Source organism: Podarcis gaigeae, assembly GCF_964106915.1.
Source record: "Podarcis gaigeae genome assembly, chromosome: 8".
NCBI classification, from domain to species: Eukaryota; Metazoa; Chordata; class Lepidosauria; order Squamata; family Lacertidae; genus Podarcis; species Podarcis gaigeae.
The window spans coordinates 62,859,070-62,884,247 of record NC_139684.1 but is presented as its reverse complement, the minus strand read 5'-3'; the positions used below and the strand labels follow the sequence as shown (position 1 = coordinate 62,884,247).

The 25,178-nt window shown below is 44.9% G+C and overlaps 1 protein-coding gene across 7 annotated transcripts; it reads right to left on the bottom strand.

Annotated features, from left to right (window-relative positions):
- Positions 1-1,661: 1,661 nt before the first annotated feature.
- Positions 1,662-25,016, bottom strand: NCMAP (non-compact myelin associated protein). 7 transcript variants are annotated; one of them, XM_083751980.1, is made up of 5 exons: positions 24,596-25,016; positions 12,955-13,049; positions 8,468-8,563; positions 5,316-5,400; positions 1,662-3,981 (listed from the first exon to the last, which is right to left on the bottom strand). In XM_083751980.1, the coding sequence occupies exons 2-5, from the start codon at positions 12,983-12,985 to the stop codon at positions 3,834-3,836; spliced, it is 360 nt and encodes a 119-aa protein (XP_083608106.1). In that variant the 5' UTR covers positions 12,986-13,049; positions 24,596-25,016; the 3' UTR covers positions 1,662-3,833. The 7 variants fall into 7 exon arrangements, with proteins under 7 accessions (XP_083608106.1, XP_083608110.1, XP_083608111.1 ...); XM_083751984.1 differs by lacking the exon at positions 12,955-13,049 and adding an exon at positions 22,176-22,268 and having other exon boundaries at positions 24,596-25,003; XM_083751985.1 differs by lacking the exon at positions 12,955-13,049 and adding an exon at positions 22,967-23,148 and having other exon boundaries at positions 24,596-24,889.
- Between the last annotated feature and the right edge of the window lie 162 nt (positions 25,017-25,178).

The window sequence follows — 25,178 nt, the reverse complement described above, 5'->3', positions numbered from 1 at the left end:
ACCATTTTTGATTCCCAAACTGACCAAATGTTTTCTCTGCAAGGTCAAAGGAAAATGGAAAAGCCTCCCCATTGTCTTTTCCTTCACAAATCCTGTCTTAAGGGTATGTCTGTGTTTGAATAGAGTGAGCCTGTGACCTGACTCAGGAACTAAGTACAGTGGTACCTCTAGATGTGAACGGGATCCGTTCCAGAGCCCTGTTACCAGAGCCCCGTCCAGAGGGCAGTTGCCTCATGTTTTTGGCTGCTGCCAGTCCAGCCAGTGGGTCTGGGATGATGGACGTTGTAGCCTGAGAACATCCGGTGGGCCACTGGTTCCCTACAATTGCTTAATAATAATTGCAGAAACTATGCCCTGATTGAAAATTGGCAGGGCCACTGGAGGCCAGATGCTGCTTGGGGCCCCACATCCGGCCCTCCTTTTAACACATGAGCCTAGAACACATGAGTTCGTACAAGAGCAACAATGCTGCTACTGTGTAAATGTACGCCGTGGGCCTGGTAAACTGTTTTGGTCGGATTATTACACACCCACTTCAGCAATACTAAACTCACGTGCTTACTGCCAACGTATTCTCCAGCCTCGATGTCTATGTAGAAAAAGGGATTTGTCACAAGACTTCTCTTCAAAACTGACAATAACTGTTGATGGGCAACCATTGTGAAACTTTTAATTCAGTGTGAAGAGCTGGTCTGTGCACATTCCAGCCATCCACTCACACTGTACACAGAGCACAACCTGGAACCTTGCATGGACTTGGCTTCCAGCCAACATGCCTAAACTACAAACTTGGTTTACACAGCCTAGCTTCTCCTGCTCCTCAGCAAGAATCCCTGGTGTTGCCTTTTCTTACTAGAAATCAACAAATCTGTCAAGTAAGCTTTCGAATCATAAGTTCAGTTCTTCACACTGCTATATCAGTTTGCTTTTGTTTTTATGTCCACATGAAAATTCCTCAGCATTTTAGGCACGTTGGTCCTAATACAAGCACTTTCCTCTATCTCTAAGCTGATAGAGCTACTGTTCCATCTCTACTAGGGCCAGGTAGCATGGAAGCTAAAATATATGTGGATATCTTATTTTCTTTTGCCATAAATCTTTGAGTGTGAGGATGTGGGTTACTTCCATGTACCTCCATGCTGCTTTTGAAGCTCATCTATCTCATAGCTTGCTTTTGGTTTAATATGGTGGGGTAAGCTACCCTTGAATACAGAGACTTCAGTTGGTCTAAAATTCCACAGTCAGATTACTGGCTGATGTTCTGTTTAAATATCATATAACCCATTTTAAAACCACTGTTATGGTTGCCAGCCATTTCTGGGACTAATTCAAGGTGCCTCAAATACCTGAAGAAGCACCTACTTCCCTACAGAGCCTCTTCAGTGCTGAGATCAGCAGAGGGGACCCTCAGAATCTAGGGGGGGGGTTAGTACGAGAGTTGTGGAACTTCCTTCCCACAGAAGTGTGTCTGGCACCTTGACTATAGAGCTTCTGGTGAATGCTGAAGACTTACCTCTTAACACTTGTGATGTATATTTTTAGGACCCAGCTTATTTCTGTGATTGTAAGTTCTAAACTGTTTTTAATATTGTGTTTTGATGTTGTAACCCATTCTGGGTCCTTACAGTGAAGGATGGGGAGGAGGAGAAGAAGAATTTCACTTCTTTTCTGATATTCTTTTTATATTAGAATTTCAGCAGAAGGATGTGGCATGATCTTTTTTTAGGTGGGTCACAAATCACATAATTTATGGACACGTGAATGGTAAAATACGTTTGCAGTGTAAGCCTACACATGTCTACTCAGAAGCAAACCTTGTGTAGATCAATAGGTGTCATATCCTAGGAAGTGACTGCAGCCTAAAAGCATGCTGAATTAATTGTGTTCAGCTCACACAACCATCTCAGATTAGGGATGGGTGAATCTGTTGATTTTAATTTCTCTTAGTTTTTATTTTTCCAATCTTCAATTCCGTTTTCCACATCTGGTTATATTTTTTTTGTAAAGGCCTCATGAAAATCCATCAGCATTATTGTGTGAATTTCTCCTAATATGCCCGTCTGTATGCAATTTTACCCAATATACACAAATGCTCTAATGCATTTTTGTATGTTATTCTCACTAGCATACACATTTTATGCACAATAAATGAATTATTTTGCACAGTACTCAGCTGTAGGGCTGCACTACAAAATTAATAGAATTGTGAAGGGTGGCTGTGTTTTGGTACTTGTATTTTAGGAAATACAAATTAGGTGGGTTTGCCTTTAGGCTTCCTTGGGCTTCCTCAACCTCGGCCCTCCAGATGCTTTGAGACTACAATTCCCATCATCCCTGACCACTGGTCCTGCTAGCTAGGGATCATGGGAGTTGTAGGCCAAAAACATCTGGAGGGTAGAGGTTGAGGAAGCCTGGGGTAACTGAATCAAATTCTACCCTATCCTGACCGCAGATCCAGTGGTGGCTGGTGCCCATGGAAGGAAGGGATGCCAACAGTAGCTGGAGCCAGAGCCAGTCACAGTCAAAGCCAATCAATTCTCGTTTTGTCCCCATCCTTGTTCTTGCTGAGTTCTACTAGGGCAACCTGGAGACTAAGAAGGGGAAACTAACAGGCATGAGATTCCTGCATTGCAGGGGGTTAGACTAGATGACACTTGGGACCCCTTCCAACACTATGATTCTATGATCCTCCATTGATTTACCTAATCCCTTTTTAAGGCTGTCGAAATTGGTGGCTATCACCGATGTCGTGGTAATGAATTCCAGAATTTAACTGCATTGTACGAAGAAGTCTGTCATCTCATCTGTGCTAAATCTCCCACCCTTCAGCATCATTAGATGCCCCCAGGTTCAAGTGTTAGGAGAGAGGAAATAAAATTTCTCTTTCTCCACACTATGCATAATTTAAATACCTCTATAATGGCCTACATTGCCTTTGCCCCCACTAAACTATTTCAGCCCCAAGCATGCTAACATCCTCACAGGAGAGTTGCTCTAGCTACCCTGATCAATTAGGAGGCCTTTTCTCTTCTCCTTGTAAGAGGTCAAATGTTCAAATGCTCCCCATACAAGGGGTAAAAAGACAAAGCACAGCTCCTTGAACACGGGAAAAGAGTCAGCCAAGCATCTCCCTGGTACTCAATCTGAAGTGGAGCGATGCTACTGAAGGTATAAACTTCTCTTTAATTTGGGGCATGAGGAGGCTTTGAAAACTGATTTACCACGGCTCCCTGCATCATTCTCATGGGAAACGAACAGGAGAAAGCCATTTCCTCCTACCCTACCCTAAATTCCTGACACTAGCACCTGCGAGGACCAGGCTAGTTTGGGGGATGCTGCGAAGGCTGTGTTTTGTGTCACAGCTCTGCCCTCGAATACCTTGCTCCCACTCCACATCCCTCATCACCTGCTGCCTAAGGCAGCCACTTCACTCTGCCTAACAGTATGGACAGCCTTGGGTGGATGGGAGTTCCCTTTGCCTCTTCAGAATCTCCAACCAGCAAAGGACCGCTCAGAATCCATGGCCATGAGGAGTCGAATGTGAAGCAGCAGAAAACGGTGGAAGGGCATCTCTCGATCCAACTACAGGGGCAGCCTTGCCACCAGCTACCCTTATGTATCCGCAGCTGTAGAGACAAGATGCCACTTTTGCAACTGGGTGACATCCATTGTCCTTTCTTAAAGAAACAGAAACGTGGAGAGCTGGTCACAGTGCAACTCCAGTTAGCAGCTCCAGTCTTTAACTTCCTTTATGTTGACGAATCACAGGTCTTCCCAGAGCCTGTAAGGCCCATGTTTGGGTCTGATTTGTCATCCTCTGTGGCGCTCATGCCTCAGGGCCTTCTGTTTGGCATTTGGATGTCCATGGGGACGAACGTCACCGTTGTGGTGCGACTGGGACTACTGGTGTCCTGCCCCAGCGTGGAGGGGGTTGTGGCTTTGGCGTTCTTCGGTTCCAGCTCCCGCTTTGTCCTCATGCGTCTGCAAGGAGCAAAGCAAACACTGCATTATGTCAGGGCTCACGGGTCTTGACGTAATGTCTCAGGATGGTATCCATTTCCCCTTCCTCTGCACTATTGCCCAAGGTGGGAAGGAAACCTACAGCATCCTCTGGCCTCTTATGGGCATGCTGCGTGATCAGCACACCCACACGATGAACTGTGCCACACCAACCCTCTACCTGCAGCCTGAACTGTGGCAAACAGGCCAATTTGGACAGGATTTATCCACTCCAGGAACACAAGATTCCCAAAGTCAAAAGGGAGGAATTAATGATGCAGCATCTCCCGCTTGCCACACTGCTGCCCTTCCCAGAAGATGGGAATAGAAAGGCCACAGTTCAGTTGCAGATCATATGCTTTGCCTGCAGAAGGTCCTAGACAGGATTAGGAAAAAATCCAGCCTGAAAACCTTAAGAGCTACAGTGGTACCTCGGGTTTACTTAATTCATTCCGGAGGTCCGTTCTTAACCTGAACCTGTTCTTAACCTGAAGCACCACTTTAGCTAATGGGGCCTCCTGCTGCTGCCACTGCTCTGCCAGAGCACGATTTCTGTTCTGATCCTGAAGCAAAGTTCTTAACCTGAGGTACTATTTATGGGTTAGTGGAGTCTGTAACCTGAAGCGTATGTAACCTGAAGCGTATGTAACCTGAGGTACCACTGTACTGCCAATCCTGAGCCAGATGAATGAACTGTCTGGCTTAGTATAAAGGCAGCTCCTTATGTTCTTAAAAGGGAGCAACCCTGATGTGCATTCTTGGTCCCTTCTCCATTGTCCTGGTTTACTGGATAGCTGTCGAAGCAGCCCCTGCTGTAGCTGATCCCATGTGATCAAGATAACACAAAACAGGTCCATTTAAATACATCAAAAGAGGCAGCTGATAATGCATTTTGCCTCTTAGGTCACTGCGACTAAGCTCCACCCTCCACTGGATCACCCTTGCATATTTTGCCCCAAAGCAGCAGCATATCACCCTCTTCTCCATTCATTGGGTTGAATGCAATGCTAGTCCTACTCAGAATATATCCATTAAGTACCTGACAAATTTAGGGCCACTGATTTCAGTGGGTCTGCTCTGAGTAGAGCTTAGTTGGATACTGCCTTTTGGGTCTCCCTTGTACGGCATATCACCTCTAAGTGAGGATCTTGCAAAAGCAAAAATTGCAGGGCTGGGCTGTGGAGCCGCACCACAAACACAAACATGAAGCGGATCCCGTGGAAACACCTGCGAAATGCAGGGAACGCTGCCCACAGCCTGCTTGTTCTCTTGAAAATTCAAAGGAACTTGAGCCCAAAGCCAAGTCACTGACTCACCTATTATACATTTTCAGTGAGAGGAGAACTGCCGTGAATATAACAATGATGCCAACTACAATGGCCGCCACAATCGCTCCAGAACCTAACAGGAGGAAGGAAAGAAAAACAATACTAAAGTGCTAGTTACAGGTAGGTAGCCGTGTTGGTCTGCCGTAGTCAAAACAAAATAAAAAAAATCCTTCCAACTAAGTTTGTTATTGGTATGAGCTTTCGTGTGCTTGCACACTTCTTCAGATATTATTCAATACTAAAGTGAATGGGGGGTCAGCCAAGGTTTTGGATTTTCAAAGTGTCTCCAGGGAGATCAATACCTTAGTTACATCTGAGGGCTCAGGGGGGTCCATAGCTCAGTGGTAGGGCATCTGCTATGCATGCAGACAGTCCCAGGTTCAATCCTGGCATCTCGGTAGGTGTGGTGATCACACAGGGCCCCTGGACGTTTCATGGTCTATTGACCCTGTGCCACCACTGCGGTTGCTTTCTTTGCTGCCACCACCCCGCTGCTCACGGGGACACACGGAGTCCAGACAGTTGCTAACATAAACAAATAATCAAGTTTATTTTTAAGTGCAGGAATAAGCGTATGGTTTCGGTTTATTTTTCTCTTGTCAGTTTCTTAAAACTTAGTTCCTACAACTTCAAACTGAATTAATCCCAACTATCTATCTAACTCCCTAACAATTCCTCTCACTCTCTCACAATGCAACTCAACCAACCCACTGCGTATTCCACCCTCTTCCTTCTTCAACACCCAAGCCTCAACTCCCAACTGACAAACCTCAACTCCCAACTCCCAAACCTCAACTGTCAACCCCCAGACCTCAACTGTCTTTTCAAAACCTCCCACTCTATCTTTTACTCCCCCCTCGCATTCTCACTGGCCAATCACATCAGACCCATTTTTAACTCTTTCCTTGACGCATCCTAGGGGCAAATGCCACAGTAGGGCTGCAAAATACCCTCATCTGAACCCCTGGAGAGCTGTTGCCAGTCAAGGTAGACCAAAATGGACTAGATCAGCCAATGGTCTGTCTCAATATAAGGTAGCTTAATGGGGGGAAGGACCCTAGCTCAGTGGTAGAGCATCTGCTTTGCATGCAGAATGTCCCAGGTTCAATCCCAGGCATCTCCAGATAAGGGTTGGTCTGACTCATCTTTGAAATGCTGGAGAGCCACTGCTAGGCAATGTAGGCTGTGTTGAACTAGCTGCTACCTGTCTTTATTTGTTCCTATTCAGTGTGATTAAATATATATATATATATATATATATATATATATATATATATATATGCAGGTTTTGGTGTCCTCGGGTGTCTTCCCGTGTAAAAGTTGGGGTGTCTAGGCGACGTTTCGACGAGGTCTCACTCGTCATCTTCAGGCTGGTGCTTTCGGCTTCTTGTTACTGGAACAGAGCGGGATCTCAATGTTTGAGTTCCTATAAATACTGTAGAGGGGGTGTGGTGTCTAGCCTCCAATGTTCTGGGCAGAGAGGAAGTTCCCAGGCTAGTGTGCCTTTTCTTCTTTTGTTCCTTAATTACTTGAGAGATACCTTGAGTGATTTCTTGAGTGATATCCTGAGTACCACTTAGGTGGGTCATTAGGTGTGGATTAGTTGCTAAAGTCTTTGTGTCTTGACCTCTTGAACTTTGTGAAGAGTTTTCCTGAGAAGATGGCTGTATTGCACTTAGTTGTGCTTTGGCTTGGCTTCGTGTATAGGGGCGAGCTGTGGTTTTGTGGTTTGTGTCAGCCAGATCTGTGTAGGGATTGCAGGGGGGTGCAGCATCCCTGCAATCCCTACACAGATCTGGCTGACACAAACCACAAAACCACAGCTCGCCCCTATACACGAAGCCAAGCCAAAGCACAACTAAGTGCAATACAGCCATCTTCTCAGGAAAACTCTTCACAAAGTTCAAGAGGTCAAGACACAAAGACTTTAGCAACTAATCCACACCTAATGACCCACCTAAGTGGTACTCAGGATATCACTCAAGAAATCACTCAAGGTATCTCTCAAGTAATTAAGGAACAAAAGAAGAAAAGGCACACTAGCCTGGGAACTTCCTCTCTGCCCAGAACATTGGAGGCTAGACACCACACCCCCTCTACAGTATTTATAGGAACTCAAACATTGAGATCCCGCTCTGTTCCAGTAACAAGAAGCCGAAAGCACCAGCCTGAAGATGACGAGTGAGACCTCGTCGAAACGTCGCCTAGACACCCCAACTTTTACACGGGAAGACACCCGAGGACACCAAAACCTGCATTCCTGTACCCGTGAAAATCTACGAAAGCAAATATATATATATATATATATATATATAATTTTCTTTGACTTTTTCACTTTCTCAGGAGTGTGGATAGGACCACCAAACACTCCCCATTTCTTAATCACAAACTCCTTTTGAGAAAGAACAGACTGTAATACAGTGGTTCCTCAGGTTAAGAACTTAATTCGTTCCGGAGGTCCGTTCTTAACCTGAAACTGTTCTTAACCTGAAGCACCACTTTAGCTAATGGGGCCTCCTGCTGCCGCTGCACTGCCACTGCCCAAATTCTGTTCTCATCCTGAAGCAAAGTTCTTAACCCGAGGTACTATTTCTGGGTTAGTGGAGTCTGTAACCTGAAGTGTCTGTAACCTGAAGCGTATGTAGCCCGAGGTACCACTGTATCTCCTTGGAGGATGCACAATGATAGTAGGGTCAATCCTTTGAATCTGTGTCAGTGACTCTTTATTTTCAGAGGAAAAACAGCTTCCTTAGGACTGAAATAGGTGTGACTTGAGAGACCCAGGACTGGATTTTACATCGTGATTTTTTGATCTCTTTAAAAAAGCTGTCAGTGGTTCCTTCCTAAATTTTTTATCCCAGGGATAGCCAACCTGATGCTCTCCAAATGGTGATGGACAACTTCCAACATTTCTTACCATTGGGCATCCTGCCTGGGGCTGACATGCAGTCCAAAATTATCTTGAGGGCACCAGGTTGGCAAAGGCTGTTTCATCAGGACAGTGGTCCTGGAGCGGGAGATGTCTTCTTTTTAACTACCATACTATTTCCCCCATTTAAAATGCCTCACACAATACCTGTTCAAAAACATGCGGAACTTAGGCATGCAACCCCAAAATGTCAGCTTTGCATTTATCTTACTCTGATAAAGAATTTGTTCTTGAGACTTTGTGGCTGCATCTGTTGAAGACACAGAATTCTCAGACACCGGCACAGCTGTCGTCATCTTGATCCCAGCTAGGCAGAAGAAAGCAAAGAGCTATTTTAGAACTGTGCAAAGCGAGCAAGGGGAGAAACAAAACAGGTGCAAGGAGATCACTCATTGGGCCACTGCCTGATAGCAGAATATATACAGAACTCCTTTGGTCTTATCCAGATAATGGGTTGCATCTAACATTGTCTGAGTGGCGTCAGACAAGCGCAACCAGATTCCTTCTCTGCCTATGTAGCCCTAAACCTGCTCCAGCGTCCGGCAATGGCACTCATGCTGAAACATCAGAAACAGAGGGAATGGTACACACACACACACACACACACACACACAGACACCAGCTGGGAGAAAAGAATCTGTTCACAGTAAATCCATCATGTACCTAAGTCACCAGTGAAGTATGTGGCATTGCAAACTACGGAGTGTAAGAATGTCATTCAGATCTGTTCCTACACAGAGACACGTGTATTGGTGGGGAGATAAGTAAAAGCATGTAAATGCCAATCAAATACAAAAAGCAAGTCTGTTGGCCATTCTATGTGAAGCTAAAGAGAAGCTAAGAGGCCATTCACATGAACAGTCATTCATGAAAATGCAATCATTCTAGCATTGCAAAGTTTGTTGACATTTGCAGTGGCACAGAAACAGCAAACAGTCTCACAGTGAGTGGAGCGGGCAGGGATGGCAGTGAAATGCAAAAAGTACAGCCTGTGACAATTCAAATACATCTTTGTCATTAGAGGTCCAAGTGACCGTGGTGGCTAAGAGAGTGGAGATCCATGTACGGCACCTTGAGCTCCTTGGAGAGACCGTAATGCAATAAAGAAACCAAACAAACAAATAACACCTGGAAGGCACCACATTAGCCACCTCTGATATATACAAATGGCATAAAGGAAAGAATGCATTCTCTTTTATGTCTCAAAAGCTTCTCTGCTGCATTGCTTGGGGCAGATTCTTACCCACCACAGGCTACTGAGCAAGTGGCTACAAGTCTGGACAGATTTCTTTCATTCCATGATACCTTCTGGTTAACAAGGTTTTGCAGTTTTTTTCCAAAACAGCACAAAAACCTGACAACGCTGTTTACCTGAGCTGTGAGTGGAGATTCTTCTTTGTGAATGGCTATTAGCTTTCTGAAATCAACAAGCATTCCAACCTCAATGCTCAATTTTTGATCTGGCCTGGGCCAGAGCTACAGTTACTTGCAGGAAATTGACCCAATTTGTGAATATGCCAAGAACCCCACCGACACCCATTTCAGTGAAAGAGAGCTTAAAACTTCTTCAATTGCTTAAGGGTCAAAACTTCAGGTTTGGGAGGTGGAGGACCAGGGGAGCCTCCACAGTACAAAGCCTGAAAGGGCCAGTAAAGCAAGTGCAACAATTGCCAAGGACCATGAATCCAGCTCTATAATGACTGTTCTGTAGGTGGAATTTCAACCAATCCAATTTTTGAAAAATAAAAATGGGAATATTCAGATAGCTGCTGGCAGCCTGCGAGAATGTTGGCTTTCTTCTGAAGTTTTGCCCCCGGTTTTCAAAGCTTTGAATTGCAATGTTGTTTGTGTCCAAGCGGCCTTGCTATTTCTAGCCAAAATGGGGAGAAGCAAAAATGAAAATAACTCAGGCCCTGAATCCATAACTAGGTCATTCTCCTCCAAGTGAATGGCGCCTTTGTGTGTCCAAGGCTGAGTTACTTTTGTAACATGATAATCTACTGTGGTTGGGGATACTTCCCCACGCTTCCTCGCTGCTCTCCCTCGTTTGAAAGAAGAATTGAAATCTCAGTGTTCTATTTTCCTAATCCACCAAGTCTATGATATACGGTTTTTGTAGTGAGTTCATAGTTCTCCGGATTCAACCTGTCAGATACATAAAGATGGCTGCACCTTCCTAAAGCAGGATCTGTGGTGGTTTTACCACTATCCAATACAGTCCAAAAAGAGGCTGCTGGAAACCCAGTTCTCACTTAATAAGGAAATAAATGCAGCAAGGGGCTGAGTCAAGGGACTGTGCTCTTCTTGCAAGAGGGTAGCAACATGGAAAGACCCGCATGATGGGAAGCCGGAGGAAAAGGCTGGATAAATATTATTGTAAGGCAGCTGGTGGAAGGGCTACTCACACACAAGCTAGGTGGAGCTTTCACCTTGAAGGCTGTGTAGGGAGGGGGGAGAAATTCAATTCAGTTTGCATTTAAAGGTGAATATATCTGGTTTACACTTTCCAAAACAACATGTGAACCAAAACACAGAGCCATACTTTGAAATTCACGCTTCTTAGAACTTTGCAATGCAGTTCTCTAGCCAAGTAATGTGCTCAAAAGGTGAGAGTGTGCAAATTAATGCATGTATTAATGAAAAAACACACAAAAACCATTAGAGGAAATTGTTTTGTGGAAAGGTGTGTATTAAGCAAAACTGCATACAAACACAAATTTAAGTAGAAATGCGAAGAAGGGAATTTAAGATTGGAAAATGAGAGAGTATTTGAAATTGACAGATTCACGCATTCCTAGATGTTTGCCTTCGGGTACCAATTGCAGGGAGAGAAGCAAATAGCAAAGGATGGGAAAACTGATGGATAACCTCCTTCAGACGCCGGATAGAGGAACTACGGCCCAAAGCAGCTCAGATAACCACAGTATCTCCTGTACCAGCTCCAAGAGTTGGGGCTACCATGTTACAATGATTACACTCCTACTTACTGGGTCAGTTCCAGAGAGAAATAGTGGATGACTGTATCCTCAGGCCACTGGCAGCTGATCAGTTTTGTCCCCAATGCTATTTAAAATCTATGTGATGCTTCATTTTAAATGTTTGGATTTGTACACCGAGTTTTATTTGTGATGGGCAGTTGTGTTTTGTTTCCGTATTGCTTTTGTCTGGTTGTAGAAAATATTACTGCTGGATTCTGCACCATCTGCAGTTTCCAAAGCATCTTCAAAGACACTCGGAGCTGTCCGTGGTCCAGCAACCTTCGACCAGACTTGCCCTGGGGTTTCCAGTGTCAGACCAGAACACGACACTCGCAATCTAACAATATTTGGAAAGCCACAGGTTCCCCTCCACTGACCTACATGTGCTGTTCAACTGCTTCTTTAATTTTTGACTTGCGCTACTTGCAATATAGCTGAAAACTTACAGTTATCCTAACTAGTTAAACAATGGGAATACCTCTTGAACACACAGATGCTTTTACTTGGCCACAGTAAGAAACAGGCTGCTGAACTAGATGCTCCTTTGGTTTCTGTTGCAAGCCTTTGCAAGGCCCTGCTGTTTGGGGAAAATCCTTGCTGTCTGCAGGTGTTCACACACCCTTAAACTGTATCCCTATGATGTACAGACTAACAAACCGAGAATGAAAGAGCCCTTATTGGTGCAAAGAGACTTCTCCTGCAAGGCTGTAAGAATAAACACCCACCATCTACTTCCTCAGTGGTTTGCATATCTCACTGCCTTTCCTGCATTTGAACGTATAGGGCTGTAGCCAACTAAGTTTTACTCAGAGTAAGACCACTAATGCTAATGGACCTAATAAATTTAACAATAATAATTAGGTCATGTTCATTAATTTCAACAGAACTATTCTGTGTAGGACTAGCACCGGATATAACCCATAGCTTATAATTATCAATCTGGTAAGACATATAAATTAATATGGGCAGTTTTTATGTTTAAGTTAGTATCTATGAAATACTTTTATTGTTAGTGTCCATTTACTGGTGCTGGAGGAGACTCTTGAGAGTCCCATGGACTGCAAGAAGATCAAACCTATTCAGATCCTGAAGCTGAGGGTCCAATATTTTGGCCACCTCATGAGAAGAGAAGACTCCCTGGAAAAGACCCTGATGTTGGGAAAGAGGGAGGGCACAAGGAGAAGGGGACGGCAGAGGACGAGATGGCTGGACAGTGTTCTCGAAGCTACCAGCATGAGTTTGACCCAACTGCGGGAGGCAGTGGAAGACAGGAGTGCCTGGCGTGCTCTGGTCCATGGGGTCACAAAGAGTCAGACACGACTAAATGTCTAAACAACAACAACAAACTATTTTTCTTTCTCTCCCCCCCCCGCTATATTTGCTAAAAAATTAAAGGTGGGGCAGAATGGCTCACTGGGCTGGCTCTCTAACCACAACCCAGCATTTGCTAAAATAAACTGGTACCAGTAAGCACTGAGAAGCCCCCACCTATCTACCCACCCACTGCCGTTGCCTCCCTTCTTATTCATGCTGAATATAAAGACTCTTTTTCTCTTCCTGGACTGAACTCACTCGCTCTCCCTCTCCTCCTCCACAAAGCACCTGCCTTCTCTTCCCGCAACAGGAACCCGACTCTCAATCTTGCACCTTTCTGCGGGGGAAAGACACTGCTAACGGATCTGTCAGCCTGCCCTCTCCCAACACCCCTGTCCTGACCTACCAGGTGTTCTCAGGAAGGAAAAAGGAGCCATTTCTTTGGGTAGGAGCTGAGTTGACTCTCCCTTTCAACAGGCTTGTCAGTTTGGGCAGCATTTCCTGGACGGCAGGAGAGAGGAGGCCAAGGTTTTTTATTATTATTATGATTATTAATCTGAGCACCGCTGCCGATCGCCAAAACAAGCAACTGGGTGTGTGGAAACTGGCCACAGGCGAGGGTGTGTGCATGTGGGATGGGGAGGACAGTCATTGCCCTTGTTACCTTTGTCTGAATCCATCAAAAATGCACAATAGACCACTCATAGCGCACACTGAGTCCAGCCATCAGAGTGGTGTAGTGGTTGGAGCATTGGACTAGGACCTGGAAGACCAGGGTTCAAGTCCTTGCTTGGCCATGAAGCTCACTGGGTGGCCTCGGCCCAGTCACTGCCTCTCAGCCTAACCTACCTCACAAGGTTGTTGTGGGGATTAAATGAGGGGGAGAACCATGTCCACCTCCTGGAGTTCCTTGGAAAAAAGGCGGGATAGAAATGCAATAAAACAAACAAATAAAATACTCTCCAATTAGGACTATGTATGGAACTTTAACTGTAAGCTGGTTCATGGGTCCTGTCTTTTTGTCACGCGCTATCATGACCAAGAAATTGAATCCTGGGCTGGGCAGGGCAGGGCAGGGCAATGGCCAGCTGTAATTCAGCAACATTTGGAGAGCCACAGGTTCCCCACCTCTGCACGAGAGTCAAACAGAAAAGGGCTGTGATAGGCCTGGGAACATAGGACATGTTCAAGGCCTTGATAACATAAAGCCATTCACTTAGAAGGATTTTCTGCTGTTGCCCCTATACTACAAAATGTGCTTCCCTCTGCCGTTTGTGAAGCAGCTTCAGACATTTTATAAAGACTCAACTTTTTGCCCAGGCTTCCCCTGACCCATAAAAATGGACCGTGGTTTATGTGTACAAGTCCTCCGAATGATTGTTTTGTTCTTTTTTTATCTGTTTTTATCCAGCTTTTTCATGGGTTTCAGTTTGTATTTTTATGATATTGGGTTGTTTTCAACTTTTACTCAGATTAGACCCATTGAAATTAATGGCCGGGATGACTAGCTTATGTCCATTAATTTCAATGGGTCTAATCTGAGTAAAAGTTAGTTGGGTCAGTGCATCTGGCTGTTAAACCAGAAGGTTAGTGGTTTAGAGCCCACCCCAGGATGGCTGTAGGCCGGGTGTTGGACTAGATGACCCTTGGTGTCCCTTCCAACTCTACAATTCTGTGACTACAGCTCCTTAGTTTTTTCCATATTGTATACCACTTAAGAGGGATTTTAAAAACTTTTTTTAGCAGTTTAGAAATGCTTTTAAATAAACAAAACATAGCTGTGGGGAGATTTTGCATGAGAACAGCTTGAGTACATCTCTTCCTCAGAAGGGGCGGGGGGGGGGGAGGGCGACATCCTTTCCTAGTTATGCTTTGCTGGCTTCAGTTTGCCTCCCTGAAGGCAAGGTGGAGCCTGCTGCACCCAAAAGCCCATTCTGGCTCCCTAGTGTAAATATTCTCCCATCTAACATTCCCTCTCCTATTACACTCTGGGTCAAGCTAATGCAGGCAGCTGCCTCGGGGCCTGTAGTTACCAGAGAGGCCTCACAGCATCCAACAGGTAGGCCTCCCCACCCTCCTATTAATCAAGGGCTGCCTACACACAGTGGCGTAGCGTGGGTTGTCAGCACCCGGGGCAAGGCAAGTAATTTGCGCCCCCTAACCCATGGATTTGCGCCCCCTAACCCCCAGATGTTGCGCCCGGTGCGGCCGGACCCCCCTGCACCCCCCACGCTACGCCACTGCCTACACATTAATTTGACAGCTGACTCACAGTCCAAAGAGGAGGATGGAGGATCGGCATGACTCCCTCCAGCACTTAAGCACACACTACAAAACCCAACTCTGGGATGCATTTAAAGTGCTGTGGTGCCACTTCAAACAGTCATGGCTTCCCCTCCAAAGAGCTGTAGTTTGTTAATGGTGCTGAGAGTTGTAAGGAGACTCTTTTCACAGAAGTAAAGTTTCTGGAAGTGAAGAGGGACTGTTAAGCCACTCTGGGAATTGTAGCTTTGCGAGGGGGATTGGGGTTTCTGAACAACTCTCAGCACTCTTTAACAAACTACAGCTCCCAGAATTATTTGGGGGAAGCCATGGGTGTTGAAAGTGTATCACAGTACTTTTGAATGTGGCCTTAGTCTGATCTCACCCTCCAATGGAAGATATGGGGCCCCTCTGGACAGCCCCTTTATTGTGTGTTCTTGATGATTTGTTTTCATTGATGGCATCAGGAAGGTTATATGTGATCCTGTTGTCCATACTGTTTGTGCTAGTTTCCAGTCATTGCATGCCCTGTAACTTCCTGCTGAAATCCTGTAACCTCTTATAGCACAAATGTTACAGGAGGAAGGGGGAGTGTTGCCCCACTTTTGTTGCGCTGTTGCGCAAGAGCACCCCTCCCGATGGCAACAGTGCAGTAACACTGCAGAGCAACCAAGAAGTGGAATGATTTTGTGAACAGTCCAGTACAAATCAAACCCTAATGCACTATTCTTGTGTCAACGACATGTCGCTCACATACATACAGTTCTGGAAGAGCTACTAGTTCTCACTGAGGTGATAAACTGATGTCTCTGGACTGCTCCACTTCAGACTGTGCAAGCCACTTTGGGCTTACATGACAGAACCCTCATGATGGATAGCTCAGTCAGTACAGCATGAGATTCTTAATCTCAAGGTCATGGGTTCCAGCCCCACATTGGGCAAAAGATTCCTGCATTGCAGAGGATTGGACCTTCATGATCCCTTCCAACCCTACAATTTGATGGTTCTATGATTCTTCCTTATATGCTCCCAAGGAAAACAAATGTCAAAAAGAAAAGATCTAGCTTTCTCCTTGCTAGAATACGTCTTTTAAGAGTCTGTTGAATCTTTTTATTTTTAAAGAAAAAACAGCCTTCCATGTGCATAAATCTAAAGGCCCTTGTTGAACTCCGGTTAACGATAGTCAATTGAATCAAGCAACCAAAATTGCTTGCACTAGCAGAACTGTTTAGTTGCATATCGCCCTATGGGTTTTCCCCCTTTTGGATCAACACAGCCACCTCTTTTATTTTAAAAAGTACATCTGTACATTCAAGTAGTAGTATTTTTATTGTTTTGCTATAAGCCATAACTAAAAAAAGACATTCAGATTTAAGGCACAAATTTAGCTCTTCATTTCCAGCCCTTAAATTCCAGGCCACCAGTGCAAATAAGGAAACACACAAAGTAACAGTTTTTGTTATCAAGCAGCGAAAAAGCCCCATACAAACTCACTAAACGTAACAAAATTCTCAGACAACTCAAACTCAGACAAATATTTTTCACATGGTTTCTTATGCATTCGGTTACAAGATAGGTGCATGGGCCAGGAAGCATCAGTGCACACATTTCTGCCTTAATGACAAAGTACACAAGTGATTTCAGATTGCATCTCCCATCAAATAATTACCACTTTCAAAACGAACATCTCCTTGTCATCGAACGCACTGATTAGAAGCCATACAGGCACACTTCACTGCCAGTTATTAACTCTTTTTCAGAATTCAGCTGACCCCAGCAAAATTCATTTTACACTCACAAGCTCCAAGTGCAACAACCAGCAGAGCCAAACACAAGGATCCCCATTAGTAGGCATAGTCTTGGCATGCTGCAAAAACATATATGCATGGTAGAAACATAATACATACGATTCCAGAGCATGAACATTCTGGAGCAAGTCAGAAGACTAGGTGAGTGCAAGCAAACTCTCAGACTAGCCTTCTCTTGTCTAGGGACATTAATTAGCATTTGCGTGGCTTAATGATTTGCTCCTAAGTTAGTCCCATTTTGTGCATGCTGTTCATTTCCTTATTGCTTCCTTCGGTGCAAAAAAAAAAAAAATCCTTATAAAATCGCAATTAAACCTTCCTGGTTATTTATGGCAGGAAACTCCGGGCCCAAAGGGTGTAATAGTCATAACTGGAAATTCTCTTCTCTCCCATTTTTATTTTGTCATATGACTCACACCAACAGGTAAGGTTAGAGGAGCTGGTTCGAAGTAGAATAAAGAAGGGGTTAAACTCACAATGACACAGCCGTAATCTGTCCAGCAATTAGTGGATACACTTGGAATACTGTGTATGGTTCTGATCGCCACAACTCAAAGTTTTTGGAGCATCTACCACACTGGGTGGGACAGGCACATGCAGAAGGCGAAGCAACCCTTGAAAGACTGCAGCCTCCAAACCATTTAGGATGTTATTTCATCCTTGGAGCATAAAGCACTTTTCACCATTCTGAAACAGAGGAAATCAAAACAATGGACTCCTTGCCGGCCTCAGAGATGAAGGAGGGAAGTTGTTACCAAAAACATATTGTAACATAGTATAATCCACCAGGAGATAACATTAACTTCCTGAATTGCTTTCTGTGCCACTATCTCAAATCACGTAATGGTGAATATGAGAGGCCACTGGTTCAGTAGCCAAATAAAGCAAGAAGTTTCACATCGGTCTCATGTTTCTTTCCTGCCCCAAAGAGGTGGACTGCAGCCAGTTTCAGTGCACAACAATGCAAAAACGTGGGTTCTGTTCTCCTGCCGCAGAGATCACAATGCCCTCTTTGCAGTCGTGGAACCCAGAGCATTGTGTGGCTCAACTAAAGGGCGTATCCGAAGTGCCAGAGGAATCACACTGCACTCAAACAAGTATGCTGCTCCAGAGGTGGGAACCCTGTGGTCCACAACCTAATTTCGAAAGCCCTCTGTAAGTGAACAGTTCAGACTGTCAGCAAGAGCATTCTGTCCCTTCCCTGGCAGCCCATGGGGGATGGAGGAGGGGAAGGGACAAAGACACAGAGAGATATTGGGTGGCCTTTACCATTATTAGTTTTGGCTCCACCCACAGCTTGCAAGCGGCGCCAACAGACTACGTTAGGGCAACGTGGCTCTTAACAGCAAAAAGCTTGTGTATCCTTACAGTATTCCTATACGTTACTCATGTATCATTTTCATACACACACAGACATCATCTATCATACAGCTAAGGATGGGCAAATCTCTGTTTTGGTTTCTCATTTTTCCAATCTTCAGCTCTTTACATTTGCAAACTGGTGTGGGGAAAAAAAATTGCTCATGAGCACCTTAGTGTGAATTTCTCCTAATATACACATGTTGGTGTGCAGTTTTGTCTAATATATACTTTTGTTTGCAAACTAATGCATGTTTGCATGTTATTTGCACTACTATTACTTTTAAAATTTCTGTGCACACTTTGCCCCAGTACAGTATATACATTTCTGTTGACATTCCTTGGTGGGAAAACCACACTGCAAAACTGAGAGACATGCAGATTTCAAATGACGTCTGTGGTTTGGTTCACACATTGTTTTGGAAGCTGTAAATTTAGTTGGTTTACCTTCAGGTGTGAACGGAATTGAATTTCTCCTCCATACATCCTAATGTAACACACTCCCTAAAAAGACTTGCCCTGCACCTTCATCTGGTGATAATTTCGCGCCAGGTAGATTTTGAATTTTTCCCAACCTTTTTCATCTTAACAAAGATAGTTACTGTAGGTTTAGAGAGGATAGTTAGGTTTACAGAGGAGTAACAAAGTACAATGAAACATAAGTCTTATGTTATTGGGTGCATTGCAGTATGTACTTTTTAAAAAATGCACTATTTTGTTGTGGATTTATAAGTTGCATATGTATACGATACTTTAATAAATAGGCTTCTTTTCTCTCAAGAGAAAATAACTGTGCCTTTGATAGCTTAGCTGGTTAGAGTGTGGCATTGATAACACTATTTATTTTATTTTTTTTAACATGTGATATTTTACTGTATTTTTGGTTTTTATGGAAGCCGCCCAGAGTGGCTGGGGAGGCCCAGCCAGATGGGCGGGGTATAAATAATAAATTATTATTATTATTATTATTATTATTATTATTATTATTATTATTATTGTTGTTGTTGTTGTTGTTGTTGTTGTTGTTGTAGGCTCGATTCCTGTAAGGTAAAACTGCATATTCCTGCATTGCAGGCATTGCACTAGATCAAGGGTAGGCAACCTAAGGGCCATGGGCCACAAGCAGCCCACAGGGGTCATCTAACTGGCCCCCGAGCCGCCCCCGAATAAAGCTACCCACTCAGCAAGTCCCCCCGTGCTGTGCTAAACTAGTGCAGCACGCAGGGACTCACTTCTATGGTGCTGGAAATTGCATCTGCGCATGCTCAGATGCCGAAAATCTCATCTGCGCAGGTTCAGACGCAGACACTGGAAATCACGACTGCGCATGCTTACGCATGATCTGGCCCACGGAGGGATCTCCAGTGGAGTGTACCGGTCCAGGCGAGATAAACCTTGCCGACCCCTGCACCAGATGATCCTCAGGTTCCCTTCCAGCTCTAGGATTCTAAGATACCTTAATGCCTTCAGAACACAGGAAGCTGCTTTATATCAAGAGATTACATTAGTTCACCTAGCTCAGTACGGTCTATCCAGGGGTAGTTCATGTGGTGACTCCAGATGTTGCTGAACTCCCAGCATCCCTGACCACTGGCCATGTTGGCTGGGGAGGATGAAAGCTGAAGTCCAGCACCATCTGCAGGGCACCCAACTGGCTAGCCCTGGTCTACATTGACTGGCAGCGGTTCTCCAGGGTTTTCAGAGATGAGTCTCTTCCAGGCCTACCCTGAGATGCCAGAGATTGAACCTGGGATCTTCCGCATGCAACGAAGATGCTCTATCAACAAGCTACAGCCCTTGCCAGATCCTTGGTACTGGTGTTATTCTCTGTAGCTGGTTTTACACTGATATTATTCTACTGTCCTTTTCAGTCTCATTTAGATTTCACATTTAGGGTGGAGGGGACCAGAGTTAAACACACTTCAGGTTTTTTTCTTTTTCTTTTTAATTTGGCTTGTACACCTAAATAACTTCTGCTACCAGGTAGCATGTAATAAATACTGCAAATTAAACAAATAAATGCCTTTACACGCTGAACAGGCTCCAGAATAAACATACCACTATTGTAATGTTTTATGCCAAGACAAAGAAGGAAAGAAATGGATATGCAAAAGTGAGAAACTGCTAACAAGAATTAAAAGTGTAAAATGTTTTCCCAATCTTGCTAGCAATGAAGTTTGTCGTTTTAAATTTAATTCCAACCCAAACAAAAACCAGACACTTCTGATTTTCCTTGATGATTTGGGCTGGCTTTACCTGGTGGCGAAAACGAGCTTGTATGGTCAGCTCCAGAGTGCCGAAAAGAGGTTTTCATAGCAGCATGAGAGAATGCCTTAAGGTAGAAGTTTTAAACATTAACTAGACATATTTTGTACGGTATTCTCAGAATGCTGTGAATGGAGGTGCAAGCAGCACTTAACAATCAGAGGTGGGGAACTTGTGACTCTCCAGGTGATGTTTGGCTGCAGCTGCCATCATTCCTGACCGTTGGCTATGCTGGCTGGCACTGCTGGGAGTACAGGTCCTGGGACTCATGTGGTTTGCCCTCCTTCCCCAAACTACAGTAGCCTGTTCCCTACGGGCGTAGTGGAGGTATAGTGCCCCACTGCTGTCCAGCAGGCTTTGAATGAAAAAAGAAAAGAAAAACATATTTCCATTGCCTCAGGCAGCTAAATGTTTTGGGATGGCTCATCTTACTTTCCAGGTAGGGATGAAATTTAATTCAGTTCATGTTCACACACACATCAACCTTTGACATTTGAACTTCTCCAAATTTTGCAGTGCCGATCAATGTCTACAAAAAGGCAGGTATTCTGGTGGCGCTGTAGTCTAAAGCACTGAGCTTCTTGGGCTTGCCAATCAGAAGGTTGGTTTGAATCTGCACGATGGAGTGAGCTCCCATTGCTCTTTCCCAGCTTCTACCAACCTAGCAGTTTGAAAGCACACCAGTGCAAGTAGATAAACAGGTACCGCTGCAGTGGGAAGGTAAATGGCATTTCCATGCACTCTGGCTTCTATCACGGTGTTCCGTTGCACCAGAAGTGTTTTAGTCATGCTGGTCACATGACCCAAGAGAGATATCTGTGGACAAATGCTCGCTCCCTCGGCCTGAAGCGAGATGAGTGCAGTACCCCATAGTCACCTTTGACTGGACTTAACCATCCAGGGGTCATTTACCTTTACAAAAATGAGAAACTGAGAGAAACCAAAACAGACAGATTTGCCCATCCGTACTACCATCTCTTGACCAGCCCTTCTAGTCTTCCTCTCGCCCCCCCACCCCAGCCACAAAAACATGCAGCCATCCCAATACTCTTGCAGAAATCTGTGGGAACTGTAGCGCTCCAAAGGGAATATGAATCTCCACACAACTCTGGCACCTCTTAGGGAAGTCATGATGACTGTTAAAGAGGGTAAATTAACACTGCCGATGCAGCCCAGAAAGCAGCTCTCCTTCTTGGGATTCAGCTAAAAAAACATTGCGATGTTCCAGCTGGAGTTAAAGTAATGACATGGTTGTTTCTTTGAAGTTAGTGCACTGATTTCAGTGGGTCTTACTTCCAGGTATCTGTGCACAGAATGGCAGTGTTAGTTAGCTAAACGTCTCTTGTTTTGGTCAAGCCTAATTACACAAGCCGTGGTGAGAATACTCACAAGTGACAAAGTATAAGAAATGGCTGTTTTCTGGGTGTGGGTGAAGTATGAGCATAACATGAAGAGTGACCCAAAAAGAGACCAGGGATGCAATCCTATGCCTACTTACCTGGGAGTAAGACCCACTGAAGTCAATGGTAATTGTGAGAACTGTAAAGTATTGTGTGGAAAGTGATTTCAAGTCTCACTTGTAAATATATGCTTATCTCTGCTATAGTCAACACTGCTTTAACATTAATTTCCTCTCCCCGAACAGCTGGAGCATTGAGATCAAAGGTTGCCATGTTAATTGTACATGCTGTACAAATACCTCAAATGTTTTTCAGTAACGAAAATGACTGGGACTGAAATCTTTGGTTAAGAAAATACAGCCACCAATATATGCATCCTTAAACACTAACACAACAAACCTGTAAACCAGAGGTGTCGGCCTTTTTTCAACCCAAGGTCCACATTCCCTTCTAATAAACCTTCCTAGGGCTACACACCAGTGGTGGCAGGGATCAAATGCAAAAGTGGCTGGAGTAAACCATGTAAACTTTACCTTTATACACACCTTCTCTCTAAGCTCCATCCAAAGTTGAAGGACACATTCCAGCCAGGCAAAAATCCTCAGAGTGCACAACAGAGGTGTGGCCTGGGGAGAGTTTCAAGGTCCAGATAAAGAGGCCTAGAGGGCCACATTCGCCCCAGGCTTGAGATTTCACACCCCTGCTATACACACTTACTGGTACCTGTAAGTCCCACTGTACTTTATAGAGCTTACTTCTGAGCAGATATGCAGAGGATCACTAAATTACAGGATTATTAAATCAGCATTGCGGGGTTTTTTTTTACTGCCAGCAACTGCTTGTTCTCTTCATTTTCTTCTGCCACTGCCCTTAGTGCTTTTGTATTCCTAATTTCTATGGTTGCCATCTCTCTGTGTGTGTTGTGCATATGCAAGTCAGAACCCTTGTACTTTGATTTGCTGTGTAACAAGCTGAAGTTCAACAGGAAAGCCTTTCCCTCACATTGCCCCAAGCAGCATCTGTTCATACCTAAACAAAAAAGTGTTTAGGTGTTGAAAACAATATAATGAAAGTCTTGCCTAGCACAGAGTTCCAGAGACTAGTTAACGCCACACTGAAATTTGTGGAGAGAATATTATGTGGCACCTGTAAAAGTTGGAAGGGACTCCAAGGGTAATCTAGTCCAACCCCCTGCAATGACCAGCCTCCTTCTGCCCCTGCTCCTCAGTCCAAACTCTATTGCATCCAGAAAACTGTGCAACCCCAGAGACAGTGCACAAGTGTGCACCCAGAATAAAAATAATTTGTGCATTTATTTTCTTACATTTATATCCTGCCTTTTGTCATGGAACCCAAGGCGGCATAAACATCTGTTTCCTGAGCAGGTAGTTATTTACACATCCAGGGACTGATTAGAATCCAAGCCTGCTTAGCTTTAGCAAGGTAATCATAGAATCATAGAATTGTAGGGCTAGAAGGGATGACCTTGAGGGTCATCTTGTATACCTGCAGACCAGAATGCAAGTCAATAACAAACACTTCAGTCTTAACTCTACCAGGGGTCGGCAAACTTTTGCAGCAGGGAGGCTGTCCACTGTCCCTCAGACCTTGTGGGGGCCAGACTATATTGGGGTGTGTGTGTGAATGAATTCCTATGCCCCACAAATAACCCAGAGATGCATTTTAAATAAAAGCACACATTCTACTCATGTAAAAACACAATGGTTCCCAGACCGTCCGCGGGCCAGATTTAGAAGGCTATTGGGCTAGATCTGGCCCCCGGACCTTAGTTTGCCTACACATGTTCTAGGCTCAAATAGCCCCTAGAGTGGTGTATTCTGCAACATGTCATTGACACAACCACCGTGGTGCATTTGTGGTGCATTTATACTGAACTGTCCATATGTCATTCCTCTTTATTAGTTATTCTGTGATACTTTCTCAATGTTACCACATTATTACAGTCTGCCGGGGCATATTTCTGCTATAGGCCAATGAAAGTGGTACAAAAAATAAGCCTGGAAAGTTTGTGGTATAAAAAGTGACAGGATTACAGGAGGTTTCCAAGCACATGTTTTAATCACAGATGGTATCTGAACTGGATTTGAATTGATACGTGCTGCTGTTTGTTTTAACTGTTCTATTGCAAATGTTTTAAGTGTGTGTGTGTATGAGAAAATGTTTCACCTGCATTTATACATGCAATTGTTCTATACATGTTTATTGCATTGAAAATGGCATTGAGATACCTAGTGAGAAGTGAATAATAAATAAAGTAATATTTTTAATTTTTTTAAAAACCCCCACCAAGGACAAGAACTTTTGGAAGGTAAGAGCTGTTCTTAGAAGGCACTCTCTTGAAAACTGGTGGTCTCTCCTTCATGGGAGGGATTTAAGCAGAGATTGGATGGCCATCTCTCAGGGATGCTTTAGTAAGATTCCTGCATCGCAGGAAGCTCGGAATCCCTTACTACTAATACAGAATAGTGACAGCAACACCACCTCTCCATCACCCACCATACAAGTGGAAACGTCCAGGTTCAAGAGTCTACCTAAAGCCACACATAAAAGGAATTAAGTAGATAAAGCATCCTCTCTCTCTCTCTCTCTTACACACACACCCTTCTTACTTATATCAAATTCTGGCCGAAGGCTGCCACCTTCCCAACACCTGTCGAGGAGATCCGCCTCAGCTTGGATCCCCTCTGGGCAGCTCTCTTCCAGCCGGATCCTCCGCGTGTTTTGCGCGGGAGCCTGTTTCCCTCAGAGCTTTCTCTCCGTCCCCAACGAAGCGCGATACAAGTTCCCGCCGCGGGCCCGCAGGGGATGGGCGCCGTTGTCCAGAAAGACGACGGGCACCAGGGCGCAAACCTCTGCGCGCTTCCTCGGAAGCTCCGGCTTGGGGACTCCTCCTCTGTCTCCCTCCCGTGGCCCCGATCCTCCGCGCACCCACCTGCTCTTGGGGAGCCCGGCCTTTACCAGACGGCGCGGGAGGGTCTCCGGGCGAGCTCTGCCATCGGCTCCTCGGCCAAATACCCTCAGCTTCCTTGGCAGCGGCGGCAGAAGTAGCAGCGGGCGTGTTTGCGCAGCCGGCCCCACCCGCCGCCCTTCTCTCTCTCTCTCTCTCTCTCTCTCTTTCAGGTGATCCGGCTGGGGCAGGGCCAAGTGCCGAGCCCTCTTCCTCCTCCGCCCCAGCCGTGGGCACAGCAGAGAGAGGGAGAGGGAAAGAGAGGCGAGGGAGGGGAGAAGCCGCCTCTCCATTGCGCTGCCCCAGATCTTGCTTACAGAAGCCTCTCCTGCGTATGGGGAAGAGAAGCGAATAAGAGTTCCCTTGAGCATGTGCAGAGTGCGTTGCCCTCTCGCCATCGCGGCGGGAATGCACGTGATCACCGACCCCACACCACAGGCGCTGGGGTTACATGCATGTTCAGCCCCTCCCCACAACATCGGCTGCATTTCAATCCTTAAATGAGTGGTAGCGAACCTTCGTGGTATCTAAAGTAGACCCGCGGAAATCAATGGACTCAGCATTATGT

Coding starts and splice junctions, on each gene's coding strand:
- NCMAP (XM_083751980.1), bottom strand. CDS start 12,985: ATGGCTCCTTTTTCCTTCCTGAGAACACCTG. Junction 8,564..12,954: donor TTCCTTCCTGAGAACACCTG/GTAGGTCAGGAC, acceptor TCTTCTGCCTAG/CTGGGATCAAGATGACGACA. Junction 3,982..5,315: donor TCACTGAAAATGTATAATAG/GTGAGTCAGTGA, acceptor TGCTCCTTGCAG/ACGCATGAGGACAAAGCGGG.